Genomic DNA, 23,209 nt, shown 5'->3' with positions numbered 1-23,209 from the left:
TTGCTTACTTGAGGACAGGATGCCATCGATGAATTCCTGCCTTGTGACTTTGCCATCCTGGTCTTTATCAATACGGCGGAAGAAGTCCATGACACGTGATTTCTTGTGGTTCATCCAGCGCATGTAGCGCTTCCTCCATACGTCAAAGTCAAAGTTGGCAAACTCTTTCAGCTGAGGGCAGATAAGAGTAAAGAAATGAGTGTGAAGGCACCTGACATGAATCTGAGACAGGTGTGAGGTCAGGTGTGCATGTGTGTCTGACCTCCTCTAGTCTGTCCAGAGCATCGTTGAGCTTCCTCCTCCTGTCCAGCGCTAGCAGCCACACCTGCTGCCACTTACTAACCAGCAGGTTCACTCTGGGGTTCTTAGTCTCGATTTGTGCCTGTGATGCTGCGGTGTACATGGACTGTGTAGGAGATCGCTTTCCTGATGACCAAACAAACAAATGGCTTCATCAGCCAAACCTAAACAACTAGTGAGTGCACTTCTGATTGGTAGACTATTACATAAGCTGGTGATGTTTTTGTCTACAACTTAATTAATCACATTAATTAGTCATTTAGTGTCTAGCTCAAGGGCACACATTTACATTTATTCATTTAATAACAGATGCTGTTATTTAAATGAGGAGAGCTAAACCACAAGTGGCTCATCCTAAGGAGGTAATAACATGGGAAGAGTTATAATACAAAACTACAACCTCATTGAGAAAAGCACAAGCTAGAACAGAGATGAAGATGACACCCAGTAAATTAGAGCTTTTTGGTTATGAGCCCAAAACTTTACCAACTAGTCTACTTTACGGCTGTGTCCAAATTGCATACTTCGCTACTATAGTAGGCGAAAATCAGTTTGTGAAAGGAGTAGTGTGTCTGGATTCACAGTATTCATAAAAGTACACTGAAAAAGATTTTATTTTGGACCAAAAACAAAGAAAAATACTGATGTGTTACAGCCAATTATATTTCTCAAATTATATTTAATATTTATTTATTTTGACTTAACATTAATCAAGAATATTGATCCCAAAGACAAAAACAAAATAACAAGATTATTTATTTTAAAGACCACACCATACTTTAGTTTATACCATACAAAACACCATCCATTTTTAGACATAAGCTAAAATCTTACTTAATGTAGGTCAATATTTTTTGTTTGTTCTTTTGACAACTTAATTTCACCATAAACAAAAGCTAAATAAGCTCATATTAGCATATTTATATATCATATTAAAGCAGAATTTTCAATCAAGATTTTGTTAATGTTTATTTTAGTTCACTTACTATAAAGTCAACTTCAAAACACCTTAATGTTTATTGTGATGTCTATTTATGTGCCAAACTGAATGAAAAGACGGGGCTCAGATTGGATGCTGGTACTCACTGGCTGTCCGTCCTTTCTCTGGAACAGGGATTTGAGACTGAACCGGAGGATCCGCTGTGGCTTTTCTCTTATGAGTTTTGGTGATTTTGTCCACATCTGGTTGTTTTCTGGTCATCTCTTCCATGAATGCCTGGTGCACAACAGATACAAAAACAGCTTGTTTCTACAATTCATACTAGTAAACCTTGAAACTAATTATGTAATGCTGTTACAGCTCTTGACGGTACCTGGTGCTCAGCGATGAGCGTTTTGACTTCCTCTAACTCTTGAGGAAGGGGTTCCTTGTCTTTCTCGCCGAGCGTGGTTTCAGCCCACTGCAGCCAGTTCAGCAGGTTCTCCAGCAGTTCTTGAGTGGCCAACAGCTCAGTCAGAGCACTGGAGAGTCTCTGCTGGTGCTGGCGGGCCCAGGCTGTTACCTGACCATCACACACAAATCTGATCATACCGTACACAGCGCTAACAGTTATGGATCATCCACTGTGGAATCTGACCCACAACCTTTTGGTTACCAACCCAGATATTTGAAGTAGCACACTAAACAGGAAAATACTTCCTTAATCTGGCAAGATCTGATTGGCTGCCTTCACACAACTTTTCGGAAATAACAGAAAAACATAGTTTTATAAGTCCGCCTGGAACTGTTGTACTTGTGAAGTTAATAAAATGAGCACTTCTGAAAAATAACTAGTTTCTGGATTCATTGATCCAGATGAGAGTGGTGTCAAATCTCTGAAAAACACTTAAAAGTGTTGTTTGAGGCAGATACATGTTTTCTGCTTTTTCTGCTACATTTGCAACCAAATGTTTTTTTTTTTCATTCCTCACCCTTTCAATTATTGTGGTAAAATCTATTACACATTACACATGTCCCTCAGATGGTCTCTTTTTGACTAAGTGAGCAGAACTTAATGCTCTAATTTTAGTAAGCTACTTTTATAAAAATGATTGGGAGAAACAGACGAACCTCCTCAAACCGTGCTTTAATGATGGTGTTCCAGTGTTTGATGGTGGTGATGGAGTCTGGGTGGCAGATGGACAGGATGGCTTCTCCCATGCTCGTTGCCTTATTCAGGGCCATTCGCTTCTCCTCCAGCTTCTTCATAAACTCCTGCATGCATCAAAATTCCATTCTTAAATAGCCATGTTTACACAAAGAGTAGCCCATCTTCATAATCCAAAGACACGAATAATGCCTCGGGACGAGTGTTGGGCAAAGTTAGATGTGTGAAACGCATTTGGCTCACCATTACAAGAGAAAGCTCAGATGCAAGGAAGCACTGTGACTCAATGTGGAAAACTAGACTGCTTCCATTATAATCTACTAACATAATTCTGCTAAATTGTCTACACTGCAAGTGATGCCTGTAAGAATAAGTTATGGGGAAAGGAAAGGGTTTCAATCGTATTTGTCAGTAAAATAAGCACAAATGTACAGTCAGCTATTATAAAGGATCCTGATGCAAAGTATTGTCACAATTTGGCTGTAAACCACATGCACAAGGATGAAGATGATAGTTCAACGAGTCTTTAATAACTCCACAGACTATCAAACGAAGAAGCACAACCATACAGTGTCAAGATCAGACAAACACTGGGGAGAAACTCACGATTTAAATAAGACTGAGGACTAACGAGATAATTAACATAGACAGGTGACAGAGATAACTAATCAGACAAGGGAAAACTAGGTCAAAAGAACTCAGCAGAACAAAAACAAAAGGAAACACTAAAGTCCATAACTGTAACAAGTATTCTCTATTTATTATATGACTACTTACCAAATAAATGGATGTGAAAGAGTAAAAAACGTATTATGGCGTAAATTTAAAATGCAACGTGTTAATTTACTTATTTCAAAAATGTTACTTCAAAAATCTGACTATGTAGAGCATGTATGCCTTCGATGGCATCCTATTCTCAGTATGTAGAGATTATGTATTACTACCTATCATTAGCAACTGGCGTTTTTACCAAAGATGAAAACACATCTCCCAGGATGTTTGCTTTCTCAAACTGTGAACGTGAATAATGTCTCGGGAACAAACTATTTTGGATATTGAATATGAGATCACACTATATGAGATGAAATATGGGAACTCTTTCCTGGCAAGCAGTAGTTAATAAAGATTTGAAGCCATGTATGGCTTTTGTTACTCAGTTGGACATGGAGAGAGACCGTGCTACGGATCACTACCTCACATTATGAGTGGAGCTAATAAAAAAAGAATGTCAGGGTTGTGGAAAACACACACACACACGTTTTGTCTTGGAAAGATTACGATCCTTCTGGCACGCACTTGCATTTAAACTCAATGTTGTAATGTAGAACAGATACAATTTCGTTTTTTGTGTATGTGGCCCATCATTGTTACCAGTAAATACTGATATGCTATTGTCAGTGAAAGGTTTTACAAGGTAAACGTCACACTGATTAATTTGTCTCGTGTGGATTCTTTGTTATTGTTGTGGGAAACTTGCCTTGTGCTGTTCAATGAGAGCGCGGAGGGCTTCTTCATCGTCAGGCAGGGCACCGTGGAAGCGAAGGCTCTGCTCGGCCTCGGCAAGCCACTCCAGTAAGATATGAACAGTGGAGTGGAACTCCTCAGCCTGAGGAACAGTGTACAGATGTGTTATAAGTGTGCATTCACAAAGAGCAGTTTAAAGGTGACAAGACATTTTTTCTAAAAATTATTTTTTCAAAATCACTTTCATGGACTTTTACATTAATTGTTCCCTCCTGGTTGAATGACCTGCTCAACTCAATCTGAGCAGCTGAGTACTTAGCCATCTTCAAGAATCGGCTAAAAACACATCTCTTCCATCTTTATTTGACCCTCTAAGTCTAGTACTCTATTCTAATTCTATTCTTTAAAAAAAAAACACTTTTAGACTTGCACTCTATTCATTTACTAACTGCTTGTTTTCTTTAAAAAAAAAACACACTAGCTTGTCTATTCTTTTTCTATTCTATCTGTTTTCTTTTTATTTATCATATAATTTTTTAAAAAAGTACTGCGTTAAGCTAATTGAGACTTGTTATAGTACTTGCATATACTTGATTGCTTCCATTGTCCTCATTTGTAAGTTGCTTTGGATAAAAGCATCTGCTAAATGACTAAATGTAAATATATATATATATATATAAATCATTACAAATCTTTATATATATACGCATTTATTTTTAATGATTTTTTAATGACTTTGAATGAGCATAAATGAGCATTTCAAAATACTCTGACAATGAGTTCATTACACTATAAATATACTGTTACTTTCATAAACAAAAGCTTCCTTCACATCAGAATTAGCCAGTCATAACCGTGGTGATTTACATAGAGGTTTTTACAGTAGCTACAGCAGCTTGTTTTATTCTAACGGTCAAAAAGAATATGGGAAATTGTTATTTAAAATGAAATGATGTTTTCAGGTCATGAGTGTAACATATGGCAGCGTAGCATGTCTTACCTGACAGAGTGCCTGCTCGAGTCGTGTCTGTTTAGACACAGAGAGGCTGCAGACCGTCTCCCAGCGCGTGCTCAGCTCTTGCATCTGAACTTTGACCCAGGACGAATCATCGTGGCTGCTCTCAATAAGCTCACGAGCCGAGCGCTTCAAAGCCTGCACGCTGCCAGTCCTTTTGCCCAACTCTTTCTGGAACACCTGCAGTACACATGGAGAAATACATTCGACCAATCCACAATTAGCTGCCTTCAAAGACAGCATTCTAACCGAAGCGGAACCTCATAAATGAGTGATTTGGAATGATCTGCACAGGCAACAACATCATCATACATATGCTTTCTAAAAACAGAACTCCTAATGCTCATGTGAGGCATTAATAATCATTAAATGTATATAGCATGGATACATGTTGGGTTATATAGTCAATTTGTAATTAGATTTCAAGACAGCAGTTTTATTACAACTATTTTTAGCACCTAATGAATTATTTTTGTCATCAACATTCCATGCATATTTTGTGAGGTTGTACAGTGCCAGAGCCCGTGTCCACCTCTGATGTCATCACATTAGGGACCAATTAGGAGGTACTTGTCCACTGCTATCAATCACACTCCTAACGTTATTATTTCCACATTTGCTCGTAACAGCAGTCATGTCATCACCAAGTTTTAATTATGTAGCCTATGACTTTCCATCAGCATTGGTCATTACAAGAAAAAAAAGAGATTTTGCTGGCTCTGTGACTTTGATTATGTGGTGTATGAAATATGAATCACATTAGGCGATCCTTCCGTGTCTTGCGACTACATCAATGTTGAGATATTTATAGAATGTTGTAAAAAAACTGGCATTTCTTTGAGCTAAATCACCCAGTTATAGATTGCATCCATAGAAATCAAGTGTAAACAGTACCAAACATAGTCAGAAGATTGCTGGTGACCTTTTTCTTAGGTTCTCATTTCTGAACATGAATGAGCTCATCACTTAGCTCATCAGCTCGAGTGTGTTCTGATGTCCACTCTGGAGATGTGTTTGAGTTTGGGCTTGCCAGCTCTCCTGTCATTTCTAATTCAAATCATATTACACTCCCACTGATGATACAACAGCATAATTATATTCCTGCCATAAACTCCAAGAACAGAACTAAGAAGTTAAAATCACAGGGATGAATATTTTAAGAAAGCTGCTCAAGGCTTGAAAAATGCACATGCACACAGCAGCAGCACTGAGATCAGATCAGAGCATGGCATGGGGGAGACTGGACGTCCCATCATGTGCAATTGCTCTTTTGAGTCATGAGCATGTGCACCACCTAGGGTACACTTTCTTCATCATGGATAGAGAGTCGGACTTGTAACCCAAAGGTCGTGGGTTCGAGTCTCAGCTCCGGCAGGGACTGTAGGTGGGATTGTAGGTCACCCTCAATACCATGACTGAGGTGAGACCCTTGAGCAAGGCACCAAACCCCCAACTGCTCCCCGGGCGCCACAGCATTGGCTGCCCACTGCTCTGGGTGTACGTGCACTACTGTGTGTACACTTGGATGGGTTAAATGCAGAGCACAAATTCTGAGTATGGAATGCCACACACCACTTCCCCTTTCCCTTTCTTTGAGTTTGAGTACAGTACAGTACTTCATGTGCTGTATGTATGTGCATATGTGAATAAAAGCCTGAATGAAATCTGTCATGTAAAGCAAACCGTGTCTGTACAGATGACTCGGATTACACCATTCAATTTACATGCATTACTTTTACATTGTCTTTTTTTTTTTACCTAGACTTTCAATGGATGGACAAAAATTATAAGCGAATATTAAAAATGTCTAGGGCTGTGCCAAAAAAATCATGTAATATATTGTGATAGCTTTTTCATGATATTGTATCGTTAGTTTAGTTATCTGTATCAATGTCATTCTCATTCATTCGTGCTACAGTTCAGTAATGAAGAAGCAGGTTGTGTAAATCAGTCAAACTCATACGGGTACCTTATGGCTGTCGATGAGGTTCAGGACGAGATCTATGTCTCCATGCACGGGCTGGTCTTCAGCTAGCTGTGGTTCCACTTTATAGAGCCAATCGATGAGAGCCTGCAGTGCATCTGTGAACTGACCTGAGAACAGCAGAGCCTCCTCCAACTTATTCTGCCTGTAGAAAATATAGCCCATATGATGTCAAATGCACAGTTATGACAGCATATCATTTTGTCTGACCATCAATCATACAGTTAGTTGGCAAATAACACAGATATTAAATATTGTTTACTCAACATTAATATTTTAGGTTTGAATTCATATGAATGCATAAAGGAAAATGGGTAACACTTTACAATAAGGTTTCATTTGTTAGCATTAGTTAACTACATTAGTTAACATGGACAATAAAAATGCTTCTAAAGCATGTTTAATTTGTCAGTTCATTTCAACATTTACTAATACATTCAAATCAAAAGTTGTATCTGTTAATATCATTTAATGGATCTGAGCTAACATGAATTAATAATGAACAGTTGTATTTTTATGAGCTAATATTAACAAATAAATATCGCAACAAATGTATTGCTCATTGCTAGCTGATGCATTAACTAACATTTACCAATAGGACCTTACTGTAAAATGTTCCCAGAAAATACATATTTTAGGGATTTTTAATCACCTCAGCTTTTTGTGCATTTATGTTTTGCCGCCTTTAATTCACAATGATTTAAATTAATGTTTTATTACTGTAAAGAGAATCACTTTTGAGAATAATGGCAATACTAAAAGTAAAACAAAACATCTGTGAACACTGCAGTAATAAAGAGTTTGGGTGCAAATGTGCATAAATCGTCATAAAAAGTCCAATTCTAGAATACACGTAATTAAATTTGGTATGCAAAATATACACTTTTTTTTATTAGGGGAAAGGGATATGTGTTTTCTTGAAATCCACCCAAATGCGCATGTACCTCTCCACAGATTTGCCGCAGACTGTGTCCCATTTGTCCCTGAGCTCACTGAGCATGTGGTCCAGTTTCTGGTTGTCATCTTTCAAGGAGGTTTTGTCCTTCAGAGCTCGGCCCGTGCGACTGGTGGTGTCATACACCGAATGCTTGCTGCCCAGAGCTTTCTGGAACTCCTACAGTCCCCCACACAAGACAAACAGAGGCGAAGGGTCATTCGAAAGGAGCTCAAGGGCACATGTCCCGCAAGCCATCCTGTGAGGCCTTACAGGAAGCCCGATGTCAAATCCTGCCATTTGTATTTGTGACTGACTCATCAGAACATCTGAAGCACTGCTGAGCTGTTAATTACATACCACCACGCAGCACTAGGATCAGGATCACACAATCCTCTGCTCTGAGTGCCGCCCACTCGTATCCCGTTTTAAAACCACTGATGCTGCACATCATCTGTGACTTCAGTTTTAAAGAATTGCAAATGAAAAACCTCTAACATCTCAGTCTATTTCATTTTTTTGGCATTGTGTGGTCTGAAATCATGGCCTCTTTAAACTTCTAACCCTGTGTCCACACCATTATTTATGACGTACTGACACAAAATTCGAATGATTTGCAGCAGTTGCTTTGATGCGTTCAGTGTAGACAGACTTTAGATGTCGCATCAAGTGTAACAAAATGTAAACTAGTGCTGTCATACAATAAATAGCAATTAATTGCATCCAAAATAAGTTTTTGTTTACATAATATATGTGTGTTTACTGTATATATGTATTATGTATATATAAATACACACACATGCATGTATATATATATATTTTGTTTTAAGTTTATAGATTTAAAATATTTAGAATATCATGTGAATATAAATATATACATGGAAATATTTTCAAAATATATGCTGTATGTGTGTATTTATATATACATAATAAATATACACAGTATATATACATATATTACGTAACCAAAAACTTTTATTTTGGATGTGATTAATCGTGATTAATCGTTTGACAGCACTAATGTAAAGCTTTTTAAATGATAAAAAAAACATCTCCCAAAAAGTGGGGGAATTAATTATACAGGAGTTTAACAGGATGACACTTCTGACCCACAGTCAGCGAAAAACACAATAGCCGTGAGTGAAGAAACACCTGGTATTGTGATTCTCGCTGTGCATTCAGCAGCGCGTCAGATGTTCCTCTTACACAGATGGGGGATAAAAACATAGGTGCTAATGATGTGAACAGGAAGTCTGTATGACCCCGTTTAAATCCATTTTTTGTGACCGGATCACAAGTGGTCAGCACCAAATATAGGTGCAAACGAGTAAACTGTTCAGTGTATTGTGTAGTTGAAATGCTCATCTGTCCTGAATGTGAGCGTGGTGAAACGAAGCCTATTCCTCTAACACGTGATTATTCTAGGATTTGAAAGCACAGCACAACAAGCATTTTACAAAATTACAGCCGCACTCCTTACCCTTTTTGTTTGCTTCCATTCCCTCTAACTCATGAGCTGCGTAACATGGGTTTGTTTGTTCGATTTTCATTTCCATTAAAGTGATGAAGAGTGTGTAAAAATAAGAGAGGATCGTCTTGATGAAATCCGAACACAAGCGGTCACAGGGGAGGTATTTGGATTGCATTTTATTACCATTTTAAAACTGCTTCAGACTAATATTACAAGTTAGTCGTCTTGCTTTTGTTTTTTTCTTCATCATAGCTTTATAAATCAGTTACGTAAAAAGTTAGCTGGTCTGATTTAATCCAAAAAGTAATACTTATTACCCCTTGATTAACTGCTACTTGGCCGAGCTCTTAGCCTAGTTTACGCACCTGGCACCAGGTGGAAATGGTCATGTGTCTCGGCTGATCACTTGTGATCGGATCACTGAGAATGCCTCTAAATAGCAGATATGTGTTGGACAGAGGAATGGACTGCTGTCGCTCACCTTGTGCTGGGTTAACTGCGTCTTGATCTTGTCCAGATCATTAGCGATCTCCAGCTCAGTGTCCAGCGCTCTCTCGGACTCCTCCAGCGACTCCATCAGTTTGTTCCAGGACTCATGGAACTGCAGAAGACAAGAGCATGAGAATCCATTTGTGTAGCATGCTGTGTATTATAGCATTTTCTTTTTTTCACCTTAGATCAGAACCAAACAGTGTTTTACATCACTGAACCACAGATAATTTAATTTGGCTTTTTTCACACTGAACAACAAAATATTCTTTAATGTCCAACGACTTTGCTCAAAAATCGATTACAGTTATGAATAAATAATTGTTTGCATACATATTAAACCTCTCAGGTCAGTATTTATTAGATGCGCCTTTGAAAGCGATTCCAAAGGAGTCTGTGTTGATACTGTAGGTCTTTATTATCAGATCTGCACATCTGGCCACGGCAGTGTTTCTCATTCTTCTTTGCAGCTCCAGCTCAGTCTGGCTGCGTGGAGCCTGTGAGTGGACAGCATTTTTCAAGTTCCCTCATAAATTTTCAATTGGACTGAGATCTGGACTTTGACTTGGCTACTCCAGGACATCAGCATTGTTGTTTTAAGCCATTCCTGTGAAGCTCTGGCTTTATGCATGGGAATAACAAATCTTGTGTCTTGTCTTGCAGGGAAAATACAGGGATTTATTTTATCCTATACCCCTTATTCAGACCCGTTCGTGGTCAAGAAGAATCCCCACAGTGTGCAAGACTGCGCATGAGTGATCTTCATATCCTCTTATACTATGACTTAAGTTTATCTGTTTACAGGGGCAATGCACATTTATGAAAATTACTCTAAATGTGCCAGAAATTAGCCGAAAGGCTATTTTTCATCTGTAGACCCTTAACAGAAAGTCAATGATGTCAAGAAAAAATTTAAATCTTCCGCATTGTAAATTCACTTTGACATTAAAGAGTCTCGTTAAGTTGATCAGTGGCAAAATAAGTCCAATTAAGTTCTCTGTGATTCAATCATTCCTACAGTGACTATATCTAGCCAGGATGTGTGATTAAAAAAGCATGGCTTTTAAATGAGTTTTGTCCCACGGGATTTTTCCCACCTGTTTGGCACGTTTCCTGGCATCGTCCAGCAGGCGTCCTCTCTCCACTGACCGCTGCACGACCTTCTCCCAGCGGCCTTGAACGCTCAGCAGGAGGTTCTTGATCAACACCACATCCTGTTTCTGACTGAAGTACTTGAGGTGTGTTCCTGTCTTATCCAGCTCGATGATCTCATCCCGATGTGAGTTCACCTCAGTCACAAACACCTGCAAATCCAGCAGATCCATTTTAGAAAATAAATAATTATGGAAAAACACTGTTTCTTTCAACTGCAACAATATGGCTCATTTATAGTCACATTGAAATGCAAGAAGCAGCAGATGATTTTTCACATATTGTATGAAAAATGTATTACATTATGATCACACTGTAGCAACTTACAATATAATCACAGTTGATAAGGTAAAATAAGCACATAGTGTAAAGTAGAAACGATGTTATAATATAATTATTGTCAGTAACAATGTATTTTATGAAGTCCTAAGTACCGAGTACTATTAAGTAATAACATGATCTTACCACAAGGTTAGGATTTGGCTTTGGTTTAGGGTTATTGCATGTAATTATGCATAATTTACTGTTATTATCATAGTAAAAACATGCAGTATATCTAAGTATCTTTCAATATAAAACATTTAATAATATTAAAATTATTGCAACAATATAACATTAGCATTATTGTTTTAAAGCTACATTTTTTAAAAAGAGATTTTTTTTCTTTTTCTATAATAATTCTGAAGATTTTGTTTTGTTTTTACAAAATAAGCTATTCTTTGTACACAGTGTTGGTGTTGTACACTCTTTACCATACAACAGTATGTATACTTTTTGTTGTCAAATTAAATATATTTCATATGCTTATGTATTTATAAGAAGTAATGCGATATTCAACAAGAATAATAATTGCATGAATATTTATATCTGGTGCATTTTATTTACTTAAAAAAAAAACTATTACAATTATAACAATATGGCAATGTTTTAGTGACTTTATAATGTAATAGATTGCTTATAATGTGAAAACTTTTACTACATTATTAGTTTAGGATTGCATTACATTTTAAGAAAAGTATTACATCATGAACATTTTATTACATTAATAATATACTTATGTGTAGTTATTACTAAACTATCTGTTATTACATAAGTTGCTGCAATTGTCATGCAAAACACATGCATCGATGAACTGTTCACAATAAGATCTATAACATGCATTTAAAAAAAAATAGATGGCGTGAATTTTCATTTCATGCTGAGTTTCAGCAGTAGGCCGGGTTCGCTGCATGAAAGTTTTTGTTAGACTTATGTTGCATATCATGTCAAAGAGCACTGACCTTATGCTCATCTATCTGGAACATGATGGTCTCCAGGATGAGGGAGGCAGGCGAGCCCATAGTGAGGGTCTGTTCGGCCTGGGTCAGCCAGTTAATGAAATCCTGCAGTGAGTTATGGAAGTCTGTGGCCATCGCCAGGGCCTCCTCCAGTTTCACCTATAGCCAATCAAACACATCCTTTCATCTCAGATTCATGTACAGGGACAACTGTAAGTCATTGGCAGGATGACTTCCTGAAGAGTGTACTTTCGTAGCATGTTTGGTTGAGCGGCCTGACATGTAAACATGCTTGGGGTGGGACTACCTAAAACAAGCTGTTTGTCTTATTGTAGAGAATAAAGTAGTTTGACAAAGGAAGATGGGGATGGAGGAATGTTAGAGAAATGAGTTTGAAATCAATCCTTAGGCTAGTTAGTAACAAGACAAGGCAAGACACTTTGTTGTTATTTTGCGAAATATGATGATATCTTTGTTATTTTGGAGCATTTTCCTCATGTCACTGATAGGCAGAGGAGGATATGAGACACAGGAACTTCCCTTGCACCGCTGGATCACAATCACTCAATGAGCTCATCCAGCAGCATGTGCCTCACCGCATGTAATGAGATGTCTGCTTAGCATCACATGTGAGGAGGTATATAAAAGCTGCAGATGTTAAAGGATGACTTGACTTGAGATCAGACGAGGTTCTGACAACAGCTTGTGTGGTCAAATTCCTGTTGTAAACAAACGTCTTTGCCAAGCTCCAGACTCAACACAGCAAAATGACCTAAATCAAATATACATTACTCTGACAACAGACAGATCTGATTTGGACTTTTTCTTCACTGAATATATGCTATTTTTGAACGTTTATAATTAATTCACTTTATTTTCAGTGTGCTTTTATGGTGTTTTGGTCCATTCTATACCACCATCATTGTATGGAAAAGAGAAGTGTGTTCTTCTTAAAATGTTCTCCTTTTGAGTGGCACAGAAGAAAAAACAAATCACAGAGTTGGAACGACGATAAAGGTGGTCAATGACGACAGAAGTAGTTTTTCTTTCGGTTGAACTAGTGGTTTACTCCACTTCAGCAACTTTTTGGAGACCGCAGACAACTCTACTTTGTTCTGTAGTGATTTATAACTCACTTTGGGCTTGTGCTCGAGCGAAAATGAATCATTCATCTGACCGCATCAAAGCACAACAGCTGACAGATCTGATAGCACAGCTACATGAACATAATCAGGACTTGAACTCTGAGATCCAAACCAACAGCCCAGTGATGATGAGAATGAGTCAAACTGACAGGAAGAACACAGAGAACTCTACATCAGACTCACCTTCCTCTCTGTCACTTTGGCCTGAACACATTCCCACTTCTCCTGCAGGCTGCGCAGGTCCAGTTCGGTGGTGCTGTCTTGACCCTCAGGGGTCATGGCCAAAATCTGCTGCCCTCGGTCAAGAAGCTGCTTGTATATTTCCTCCTTGGCTTCCAGTGTACTGCAGAGCTCCTAAAAACACACAGAGAGACATCACGGTCACTGACAACCTGACATATGTTGACTATTCAAAGAGTTTGAGTGTAAATATTTTCTTTATAGATCAGCAGAAATCAGAAAGTGTGAAAAGTCAATCAAATGTTTCATGAAAATTGGGACTTTTTTTTTTTTTTCGATTGCACATCCATACAATTAGATAAAGCCAAAATCTGACTAGTGTTGTGTTTTTCATCCAAAAATGAAACTTTTGTCACTGTTCAATCAGCCTCATATCACTCTAAACCTGTAAGACTTTTTTCCTCCTATGGAACACAAAATGAGATTTTGCAGAATATCCAAGCTGCTCTTTTCCACGGAATGAAATTATAGACCAGGCTCTGTCAGGCTCCAAAAAGAATAGTGTATGTAGTTTATAAAACTCACGCTCTATATTTCTATATAGTGCTTTTTCTGGAGCTTGATTCTGATTCTGATCACTATGCTTATATTTTGCATGAAAAGATGCGCTTGGAGATTTTTCATGTCGTATTAAGGAGGGAAGAAAGTCATATGGGTTTGAATCGTCTCGAGGGTGAGTACATGATGACAAATTATTCAATATTGGGTGATTAACATTCTTTAATAAAATGCTCATATAAAACAAAACTGTTCTCAATTATAAATGCATAAATCTTTTAATTACAAACGCTGAGATGTAAAATAAATATTGTGTTTGTTAGTTGTTACAAGCTGGCCATCGGTGGTATTAAACACATACCAGATGGGTGTTAAGCTGCTCTCGGGCCGTGTCTGGTAAGCCTCCGAGGGCCTTTGATGCTAACAGCTGACGCTCTGTGTCTTTCAGCCACTGCTGCATGTCTTCAATCTCACCATGGAAACCTTGAGCCTGAAAACAGATCCGCCAGAGTCACACATTCATTACCGCCCGCCGGAGGGGTGAGAGGCTTGAGTAATGAGCAGATTATTAGTCCTAAAAATGGCAAGTTTGTAGAAAATCTGAGAACAATGCTGTCTGGATTCATAATGAGTTAGCATAGTCAATAAACAGCTAAGTACTTCCCTGCTCCCTGTTTTTCCCTTTTTTTTAACAAAATGTTTAAGGTCTATAAAATGATTGTGCTTTTTCCATTTTTAAAAAGCAGTTGAAAAGGTTTGAAAGATATCATTATTTATATAATAATTTGCCCTGTTTAGTAAAACTGGCCCTATGTGTATATTTTATATATAAATATAAAGTTATTATTGAATCAACTTGTTATTAATTATACATACATCAAAAATTCATTGGGGGGAATTTTTTTTGGGGGGGGGGGGGGGGGGGGGTTGTAATTGTTCCTACTTCTTAATTTGTGTAATCAAATAATTCACCGTCAACCTTTCAGTGTTCACACATCAAAGCAAACTCTGAGTGAGTGTATGGACATCTAACTCTTTACTGCTTCTCCTTCACATTCTTTAAGATTAAGAGAGGACATTTTTGGCCTCATGTTGAGAACATCATCAATCATATCTCCATTTTAGGAAACGCTCAGCCTCTGAGATTCCAGAGAGTTGCCAGGTCTCTGGCTGGCTGGTGTTGGCTCCTGACCTGCAGCAGGGCACTGTCCAGAAGCTGCCTTCTCTGCTTAGTCTTCTCCAGGATAGTCCTCCAGCGCTGATTGAGGTTCTCCAGCTTGTTCTGCAGACCTCGCGCCTCCTCTCCAGCACTGGAATCAATGAGGTCACTGCCGGCCTTATTCACCGCCTCCACCGTGGTCTTATGGGCCAGCACATCATTCTGCAACACCTACGGAATGGAAAGAAATGACAAAACATGAGATGTACAGGACGTCTGAGTGGTTCTGTGGCTCAGTGACCACATTATGAGCTTGTTTTCACTGTGACGTACGTGGTGCTTTGCAAGCTCGATCTCAATGGCTTTGGGGTCGCCGCAGGCCTTCCTCTGTTCACTAAGCAGCTCTTCGGTATGAGTGAGCCAAGCCAGAAGTTCATCTAAAGCATGCTGGAACTGCCCTAGAGCCAACAGCGCTCCCTCCAGCTTGTGCTACAAGAGATCAGGACAGTCAATAATGCTATGAATGCGTAGTGTAGTGAAAAATCAAGTATTGTTATTTGTGTGCTGGACATGTGAGTCAACCAGTGGTGTGCGTTTGGGGCTGGACTTCTCTGGACCACAAAACCAGTCATAAGGGTAAATTTTTTGTCATTCAGATTTATACATTATCTAAAAGCTGAAAAAAAAGCTTTGATGATTGACGTATGGTTTGTTAGGATCGGACAATATTTGGCTGAGATACAACTATTTGAAAATCTGGAATCTGAGGGTACAAAAAAATCCAAAGTTGTCCAAATGAAGTTTGGACCAGATTTTGACCCATACAATGTATTGTTGGCTATTGCTACAAATATACTCCTGCTACTTATGACTGCTTTTGTGTTCCAGGGTCACAAATGCATTTCAATGTCAAGTTATTTAATGATTTAATTCTGTTCTGTTCATGTCACAATACAAACTTAATGTGTTATAATAAAATAGGCCCATATGATTAATTTCAATGCTATGAAAATTAATGTATAATATAATATAATATACAGTCTGATTAAACCAAAAGTCTTTTGAAAGACCTATTCGGACGGGACTAGTTTTCTAAACTACGTTTGAGTTTCGATTCTTATCACCTGATGTCTGCGATTTTCATGTACCATTTTGGACGGGACTAACATCTCCATGTTTATTACAGAGGTAGGAGGGGCTGTTTTGGGCATCTGGGGGTTTTCATTGCATATTGTCATTCAGATCGATTACCATAATCTCACAAATACCATGGTGAAGCTAAATGGCTAGTATAGCAAAACCACGTTAATGTGTGGTTACTTTACTTTTAATTTAGTTATTTATTTGCAGTAAACCCGTGTTTAATTTTCATAAAGGTACATATGTAATTAAAACATTATGTAATTGAGTGCAGAAATGAACATAAATAATTTTACATGACGCTGATATTACAATAGTCAGTCTTAACAGTGATCTGGCTCTTGATTTTATTATTGTTGTTTTATTATTTATTTGCCGGGATGCAAATTTATCAAACATGAGCATGGTAAGAGCATCTACGGTAATTCACTTTGGCCAAAACACACAAGGAAACACAGACATCGCATTCGGACGGGATTAGTTTTCTCAGAGCATCACTGAGTTTGCTGAAAAACAGTAGGTAATTTGCTCTGGAATTATTACAGAGGTTGTGTGAGAAAAACACAGACATGGCAGATTCGGATGGGATTAAAATCACTGTGAAACACACATTTCTCTAACGACCCCCTGTAAAACTAGTCCCGTCCGAATAGGGCTTTTGTGTACTTTACAGCAGTGTGTTTTTTATTCTTTATTATTTACTCCCTCTTTATTCTTTACTACTTGTGCATTTGATGACATTTCTTTAAATGCTTAAATTTCCCTTTTTAGGATAAATGAAAACTGAACAATTAGTGCAGTTATCTAAAAAAATAATTACTTAATACAATTAATCAATAAATGCAAAAGCCTAGACATGAAATTGTTCCTATTTGTTTTCATACACATTTATATTCTTTCTGGTAACACCTAATTTTTAACAAGCCAATCAATTCCCAGTGTATAGAATCTGCTACTTTTTTGAATTCCCTGTTGCACTCTGGGATAGATCACATTACAGACACAAAATGGGTCCTTCTCAGTGCCTGACCTGTCTGTTGATAATCTTTTTATCCAGGTTGTCCCAGAGCATTTTCAGCTCATTCATTGGCTCCAGAATGGGAGAGCGGTCAGCTTCCTCTACCACCTTCTTCAGCAGCAGCCCGGCCTGATGGTTCAGCCTTTCCATCTCGATCTGTAGCTGGTACGCACCACCTTTGAACTCCTTCACACACGACAGCAAAGGTTACATCAGAATACTGTTTCACTATGGCTGCATTTACACAGCAAGGATTAATGCAATGATCCAACATGCCTAAAAGCATGTTATTTCACCTGTAAGCCATTTAAAAACATGAATGGTTAAACATTTACAATTGTGCAAGCTTAAACCAACTGTGTAAGATGAAGCAAATGAATGGCTCCGTGTAAACACAGCTGCTGTGTGGTCTATCAGCTCAATTGTACTCACGAAACAATCAGAAATAAAAGAGGCTGGAGATAAATAGCTCTACACTTTGATCTGGATCCACTATGATTTTGACAAAAAGCAAAGCGCCATGGCTATGAGAAAATCTCCCACACTCAAGCAGGAAATCAATACCTTCAGCTCCTCAATCTGCTGTTTCACAGTCTCCAGGTCCGTGCCCACGGGCGACATCGAATCCAGTTTGCCTTCCATAATATCCACTGAGTCAAACATGTTCTGTCAGGGAGGAGAAAACTATTGTCACAGGCTGCACAACATCCGCACTTTGCATCGAGTCGAGTTTCACTTATAGCCCCGATAGAAATGTGGCTCAGGTGACAGTGAAAATGAACAAAACTAAACCACACCTAAACCAATTCTACTCAAATCTGGAGTTTTGGGCAAACAAGTGCAACTGGTTAATATTCACAAAGATCCCTTAGAAAAGACTTGATGAGAATAAATGGGAAATAAAACTTATTCAGCTACCAGGGTGAATCATTTGCTTAGCATGATTAAAGTAGGGCATGTTCTTGATCTGGTTACGCTATGAAAATGACAAAAAGTACTTTTTTCTCTCTCTCTTTCAAAGTCTCCAAGTACCCTCTTGGTACCAGCCTGGACTGAATCACGTCACATGAATCATTCCTTTAACACTGTTTTTTCCCTCATGAGCACATTCAGCATGATAGCAGACTATGCTGACTACATACTAGCTCCAGAAGTTTCCCATGACTGAACGAGCAGATCTGTGGTCAGAGTCATCAGGAGGGTAGTGGTCTGTGTGTGTCATATTTACCTGGAGACTGTCCTGGAACTGCACCGCAGCCTGCATGGCTTCCTCTAGAGTCTCTACTCTCTCTTTCCATGTCTTATTCAGGGTTTCCCAAGCCGAGTTCACCTGAGGGACGTATGAGATGTGGTCAGACATTATACAGTGTGACGCCAACTCTGACTCATCCAGCAATTCAGTTACACCAGGAGCACTTACAGCCTGGCTCTAAAATTAACAATCATAATTACAAACAAACAAAATTACCATCATAACTTATCTTCAGTAGGATGCCTTAATTTTGTTATAATTATTGTATTCATTCTTTTTTAAACTGAATGGAACATTTCTCACACTGAAGAACCAGTGCAGACTGGTTCTTCATAAATAAATAAATAAATATATATATATTAAAAGCATTTAAAAAGCTTCCAACATTTTTAAAACATGCAAAATCAATGCTTACAAAAATGTACCATGTTAACCATAATTTACTAGAACAGCATTTCGGCATAAACTATGATCATGTTTTTCTGAGGGAAGCATTTATTCTCCTATGACGTCATTACCTCATCTATACTTTTCTTGATCACTGGTTTATCAGGTTCTCCACACGCTGTCATGAGCTCCGCCCCCAGATTCTGGACCACATTCAGTTCCTCCTGCAGCCCGTCGATCTCTTCTCTAAAGCACTGTGAAGCAAAACAGCAATAATGAAGATGTTTCTATATCAAATTCAAGATTCAGAAGCTGAATCAATATCAAACGTCTGGTTCTGAAGCCTCCAGACCTCCACAGACTCTTGCTGTTGCTTGACCACTGAAGGATCGACTCCAGGCTCCTCCTGCTCTTTCAGCAGATCAAGCGTATCTTTAATGGTGACGATGAGAGCGCAGTGATCACACCAGAACTTCTCGGCTAAGTCCATGACATCCAGGAGCTTGGCCTCTCTTTCCTCCAGAAGAGCTTGGATGTCATTCCATAGAAACACCATCTGGTCCAGCTTATCTCTAACAGCTTCAAACAAAACAGAAGAACGCATTTAAGAACTGCTTTAAAACCACATAGTCACTTAAGCCCAGATCTCATACGCTGAGATGACAAAAGCACAGTTACCTTTGGCCGAAAGGTCCTTGTCTGCTCCTTCGGAACGAGCGATCATCTCCTCTCCTCGCAGCTTGAGGGTCTCATATGACGGCTGAAGTTTCTCCAGGTCTACATTCACAGCTTTGTTCTCTGATATCTGCTCACGAATCTTCTCCACCTCGACAGAGATGGATGGAGGCTGGCGCAGGCGTTCGGCGATGCGCTCCAGAGACTCCAGCATGGGGTCTATCTTATCGTGGAACTGTGGAGATCATTGACAAGCAGAAATGTTACAAAAGATGTCATTTATATTCTAAGTTTTGAAGGTATGGCAGCAACAGCCTGCTTTCTTCTTTTAATGGTGAGAGAGAGGAACATTAAAGGGATCGTTCAGCTAAAAATTTTAATTGTCATCATTTACTGATCTTCAAGTTGTATAAGCTTTTTCTTGTGTAGAACGTAGAAGATGGCAATTTGAAGAATGTTGGTATCCACAGAGTTGCTGGTAACATAATAATACTATGGAAGTCAATGGCTACCAGCAACTCTTTGGTTACCAACATTCTTCAAATGATCTTTTTTTGTATTGAACAGAAGAAAGAAAAATCATACAAGTTTGGAACAACTTGAGGGTGAGTAAATGATGACAAACTTTTGGGTTGAACAGTCCGTTTGATCAATGATACAAAAAGGCAGAATACGACCCCAGTGAAAAACTGAAATGCACCTGAGTGGATTTGGAGATGGCCTCGTCCAGGGCAGCAGCTCTGTGCTTGACGTCGACTTTAAGCTGGCTGTACAGTTTGTCTGTGGCCTCGTATTTCTCTCTGATTGGCGTCCCCTCAGTGGGACTCAACTCCACCAGCTGAGGTCCAGTTTTATTCATCTTGTCAATGTGTGGCTTGTGCTCTGCTATCAGCTCCCTCATTTGCTGAAAGTTTAATATCATCAGAATAAAAAGCAGTGGATTTTTCATAAAATAAATAAAAACTGTTAAAGGTCAAAAACAATCCGACAACATATCACGCAGATCTCAAATAGCATCTGTCTGGCCACTGATGTACATACTACTTTATCCTCTTAGCCACTCTAATGAAGCACTAAGCCATTTGAGGCACTGCATTACTGTTATTTTCGGCGAAAGGCGAAACCGTAAACCATTACATGTAAATTCACAGTCACGAACAGCATATTGCTTTAATAAAATTGCAACTATATATATATATATATATATATATATATATATGACAGAAGTGTCCCTATGTCTACAATTTCTTATAGCACATCTACACTGGAAGAATTACCTTATCACCTCACACTAGATATTGTATATTTACATACAATAGCTTTTGTAAAATGCATCACAGCACTGCTGTGCAAAGCTGAATCAGGTTGAGAAAATAATCAGATTCAAGAGTTTACACTTCCTGTTGATTGGATTGTTTCGGGTTTAATCAGATCGATTGAGGTGCTTACATGAAGAGTTTTCAGTCTTACCCTCAGCTCCTCTTGTTGCTGTCGAAGTGCTTCGTACTCGATAGCCGGCTGGGACAGCTGAGTGAAGGTAGTCCTGGTCTCCTGCAGCCATGGCCAGAGTTCATCGTACGTCTCCCAGAACTGGCAGGCTAGAGAATGAGCTCTCTCCAGCTGCAGACAGCGCTCCGAATTCAGCTGACTAACCACACTGTATTTCTCTGACAACGCCTGGAGCTTCACCTGTATGACACCACAGTGATTTTAATCCTAAAACTCTACTGCACACAGATTAGGCTCAGTTTTTTAACACATTTTCATTTATTTACCCTCAATGCCTGCTTCTCTGCCTCATCTTTGTTGTTCATAATGGCCTCGCCGGACTTCACGATGTCATCCACGGCATCTTTATGTCTCATAATGTCCATGGAGAAGCTCTGGAGGAGAAAGTGTGCTTTAGGCAATGTGCGCTTTATAACATACTGTGTGTTTCTGTGATTCTGTGACAGTGCAGGTTAGAGATGACCACATGAACACACAACTGACCTTCTGAGCCTGTAGTTGAGCTGTGGTCTGCTCCGGCTCAAGCCTGACATCCCCAACACAAGACAGCTTCCTCTCTGCCCCCGTCAGCCACTCGAGCTCAGTGGTGGCTGCCTGCTCAAACTGCACATCAGGGAAAAAGCATTCAAGCACTGTGCATATCACGTTTCTATACACCTTACAGTATTTCATGCAATTCAGCTTAGATTTATGTCATTTCATTTAAGATACATAACTTAATATTACATTAAAATAAACCATTACAGTGAGTACTAAGATTTACTATGTAGACATATTATTTTAATGTTCATAATGAACAGCTTCTTCTCCAGTCCACCCAGAGAATTAATGGAAACAAAGCTGCGAAATCATGCCATTAGGAAATTAACACATCTTTGAGCTCATTAACATTATTCCGCACATTTACATAACAAAACATATTGAATATCCAGGCAAATGAATACAGATTGTTACTTGTTTTACGAGCAAAGATATTAGCCAATCAGGTAATTTGCATATGTAAATCTAAAAACAGCATGTTTAATTCCAAGAGCGCAAAATGTTCATGAAAAAATTAAATTAAGATTTTGGTTCAACAAACACTTACTAACATTATAACTGGACTCATAAAGTCTCAAAAATGCATACTGTTCCTCTTTATAATAACCAAATTTATTATTAATAATAATAATAATGATAATTCAAATGTATCATATATTATTTTACCTTAGATATTATTTAACAAACCTAGACGAGTCAGCTATGCATGAATTCATTAAGTCTTCTCACAGCACAAACAGACTAATGTGATGCAAATGTAATCAATCTGGGTCACACTCCATTAGTATTTTATGTAAATACCATCAAGGCAGCACAAGAGGATAAATTAAGTTTGAATGACTATAAAGCACTAAGAATTAGCACCACAATGAGGCCAATCAGCCTTGGCAGCAATCACAGGCACTACATTGTTTGGGCGCTTCAACAAACTTCATTGTGAATCTTCCTAATAGAAGGGTGGTGTTATTTTCTCAAGCAGCTGAGAACCACCGTACCTGCTGGGATTTTAAGATGGCAGCTCCAGTCTGGTCTACATGCTGTGTAATGGCATCGCTGGCCGTTCTGTAGCGCTCGTTGTCATCTGTGACCATCCTGTCCAAACCTTCTCTTGCTCGCCATGGAACGAGTTCCAGCAGAGCGCTGCTTACTTCATTAAGAGAGTCTACCAGTGGCTTCTGATCCTTAACCTCCTTCATCAGTGTCTGGATGTGACAAGTAAAGAAGTAGTTATACATAATATAACTCAGTACTTATTTGTAATTACACTGTAACAACAACACCTTAAAATACAGTGTACTGTGAACTTGTTCATTTTTTATCCAGTGTATCATTTTCCAAAATTAAACTGTATTACTTATTAAACATCAATGTTATATCGCCATCAACATTAGGGTGGCCATCTGTCCGGTTTTAGATCGGACAGTCCATTTTTGAAATACCATGTCGGCCAACCAGCACAGTCAGACACTAATA

The 23,209-nt window shown here is 38.6% G+C and overlaps 1 protein-coding gene across 1 annotated transcript in view; it reads right to left on the bottom strand.

The window, feature by feature from the left end:
* The window catches only part of LOC306883957 (dystonin-like), a 174,814-nt gene that overhangs the window by 13,342 nt on the left and 138,263 nt on the right, over positions 1 to 23,209 (bottom strand). Inside the window, exons 63-89 of the mRNA XM_079439506.1 lie at positions 22,732 to 22,938; positions 21,680 to 21,799; positions 21,463 to 21,570; positions 21,158 to 21,376; positions 20,388 to 20,591; positions 19,691 to 19,922; positions 19,365 to 19,591; positions 19,144 to 19,266; positions 18,602 to 18,703; positions 17,938 to 18,039; positions 17,386 to 17,559; positions 15,549 to 15,704; positions 15,249 to 15,446; positions 14,418 to 14,546; positions 13,502 to 13,672; positions 12,177 to 12,332; positions 10,842 to 11,048; positions 9,737 to 9,856; positions 7,795 to 7,964; positions 6,836 to 6,995; positions 4,852 to 5,046; positions 3,865 to 3,993; positions 2,351 to 2,494; positions 1,614 to 1,802; positions 1,387 to 1,516; positions 263 to 426; positions 9 to 171 (exon numbers count right to left, since the gene is read on the bottom strand). Coding sequence (XP_079295632.1) covers positions 9 to 171; positions 263 to 426; positions 1,387 to 1,516; positions 1,614 to 1,802; positions 2,351 to 2,494; positions 3,865 to 3,993; positions 4,852 to 5,046; positions 6,836 to 6,995; positions 7,795 to 7,964; positions 9,737 to 9,856; positions 10,842 to 11,048; positions 12,177 to 12,332; positions 13,502 to 13,672; positions 14,418 to 14,546; positions 15,249 to 15,446; positions 15,549 to 15,704; positions 17,386 to 17,559; positions 17,938 to 18,039; positions 18,602 to 18,703; positions 19,144 to 19,266; positions 19,365 to 19,591; positions 19,691 to 19,922; positions 20,388 to 20,591; positions 21,158 to 21,376; positions 21,463 to 21,570; positions 21,680 to 21,799; positions 22,732 to 22,938 — 4,399 coding nt within the window. The remainder of the gene's footprint in view (positions 1 to 8; positions 172 to 262; positions 427 to 1,386; positions 1,517 to 1,613; positions 1,803 to 2,350; positions 2,495 to 3,864; positions 3,994 to 4,851; positions 5,047 to 6,835; positions 6,996 to 7,794; positions 7,965 to 9,736; positions 9,857 to 10,841; positions 11,049 to 12,176; positions 12,333 to 13,501; positions 13,673 to 14,417; positions 14,547 to 15,248; positions 15,447 to 15,548; positions 15,705 to 17,385; positions 17,560 to 17,937; positions 18,040 to 18,601; positions 18,704 to 19,143; positions 19,267 to 19,364; positions 19,592 to 19,690; positions 19,923 to 20,387; positions 20,592 to 21,157; positions 21,377 to 21,462; positions 21,571 to 21,679; positions 21,800 to 22,731; positions 22,939 to 23,209) is intronic.

The sequence above is a fragment of the Barbus barbus genome, assembly GCF_936440315.1.
Source record: "Barbus barbus genome assembly, chromosome: 18".
In the NCBI taxonomy this organism is placed as follows: domain Eukaryota; kingdom Metazoa; phylum Chordata; class Actinopteri; order Cypriniformes; family Cyprinidae; genus Barbus; species Barbus barbus.
Note: the sequence above shows the minus strand (reverse complement) of the source record. Positions and strands in the feature narration are given on the sequence as shown.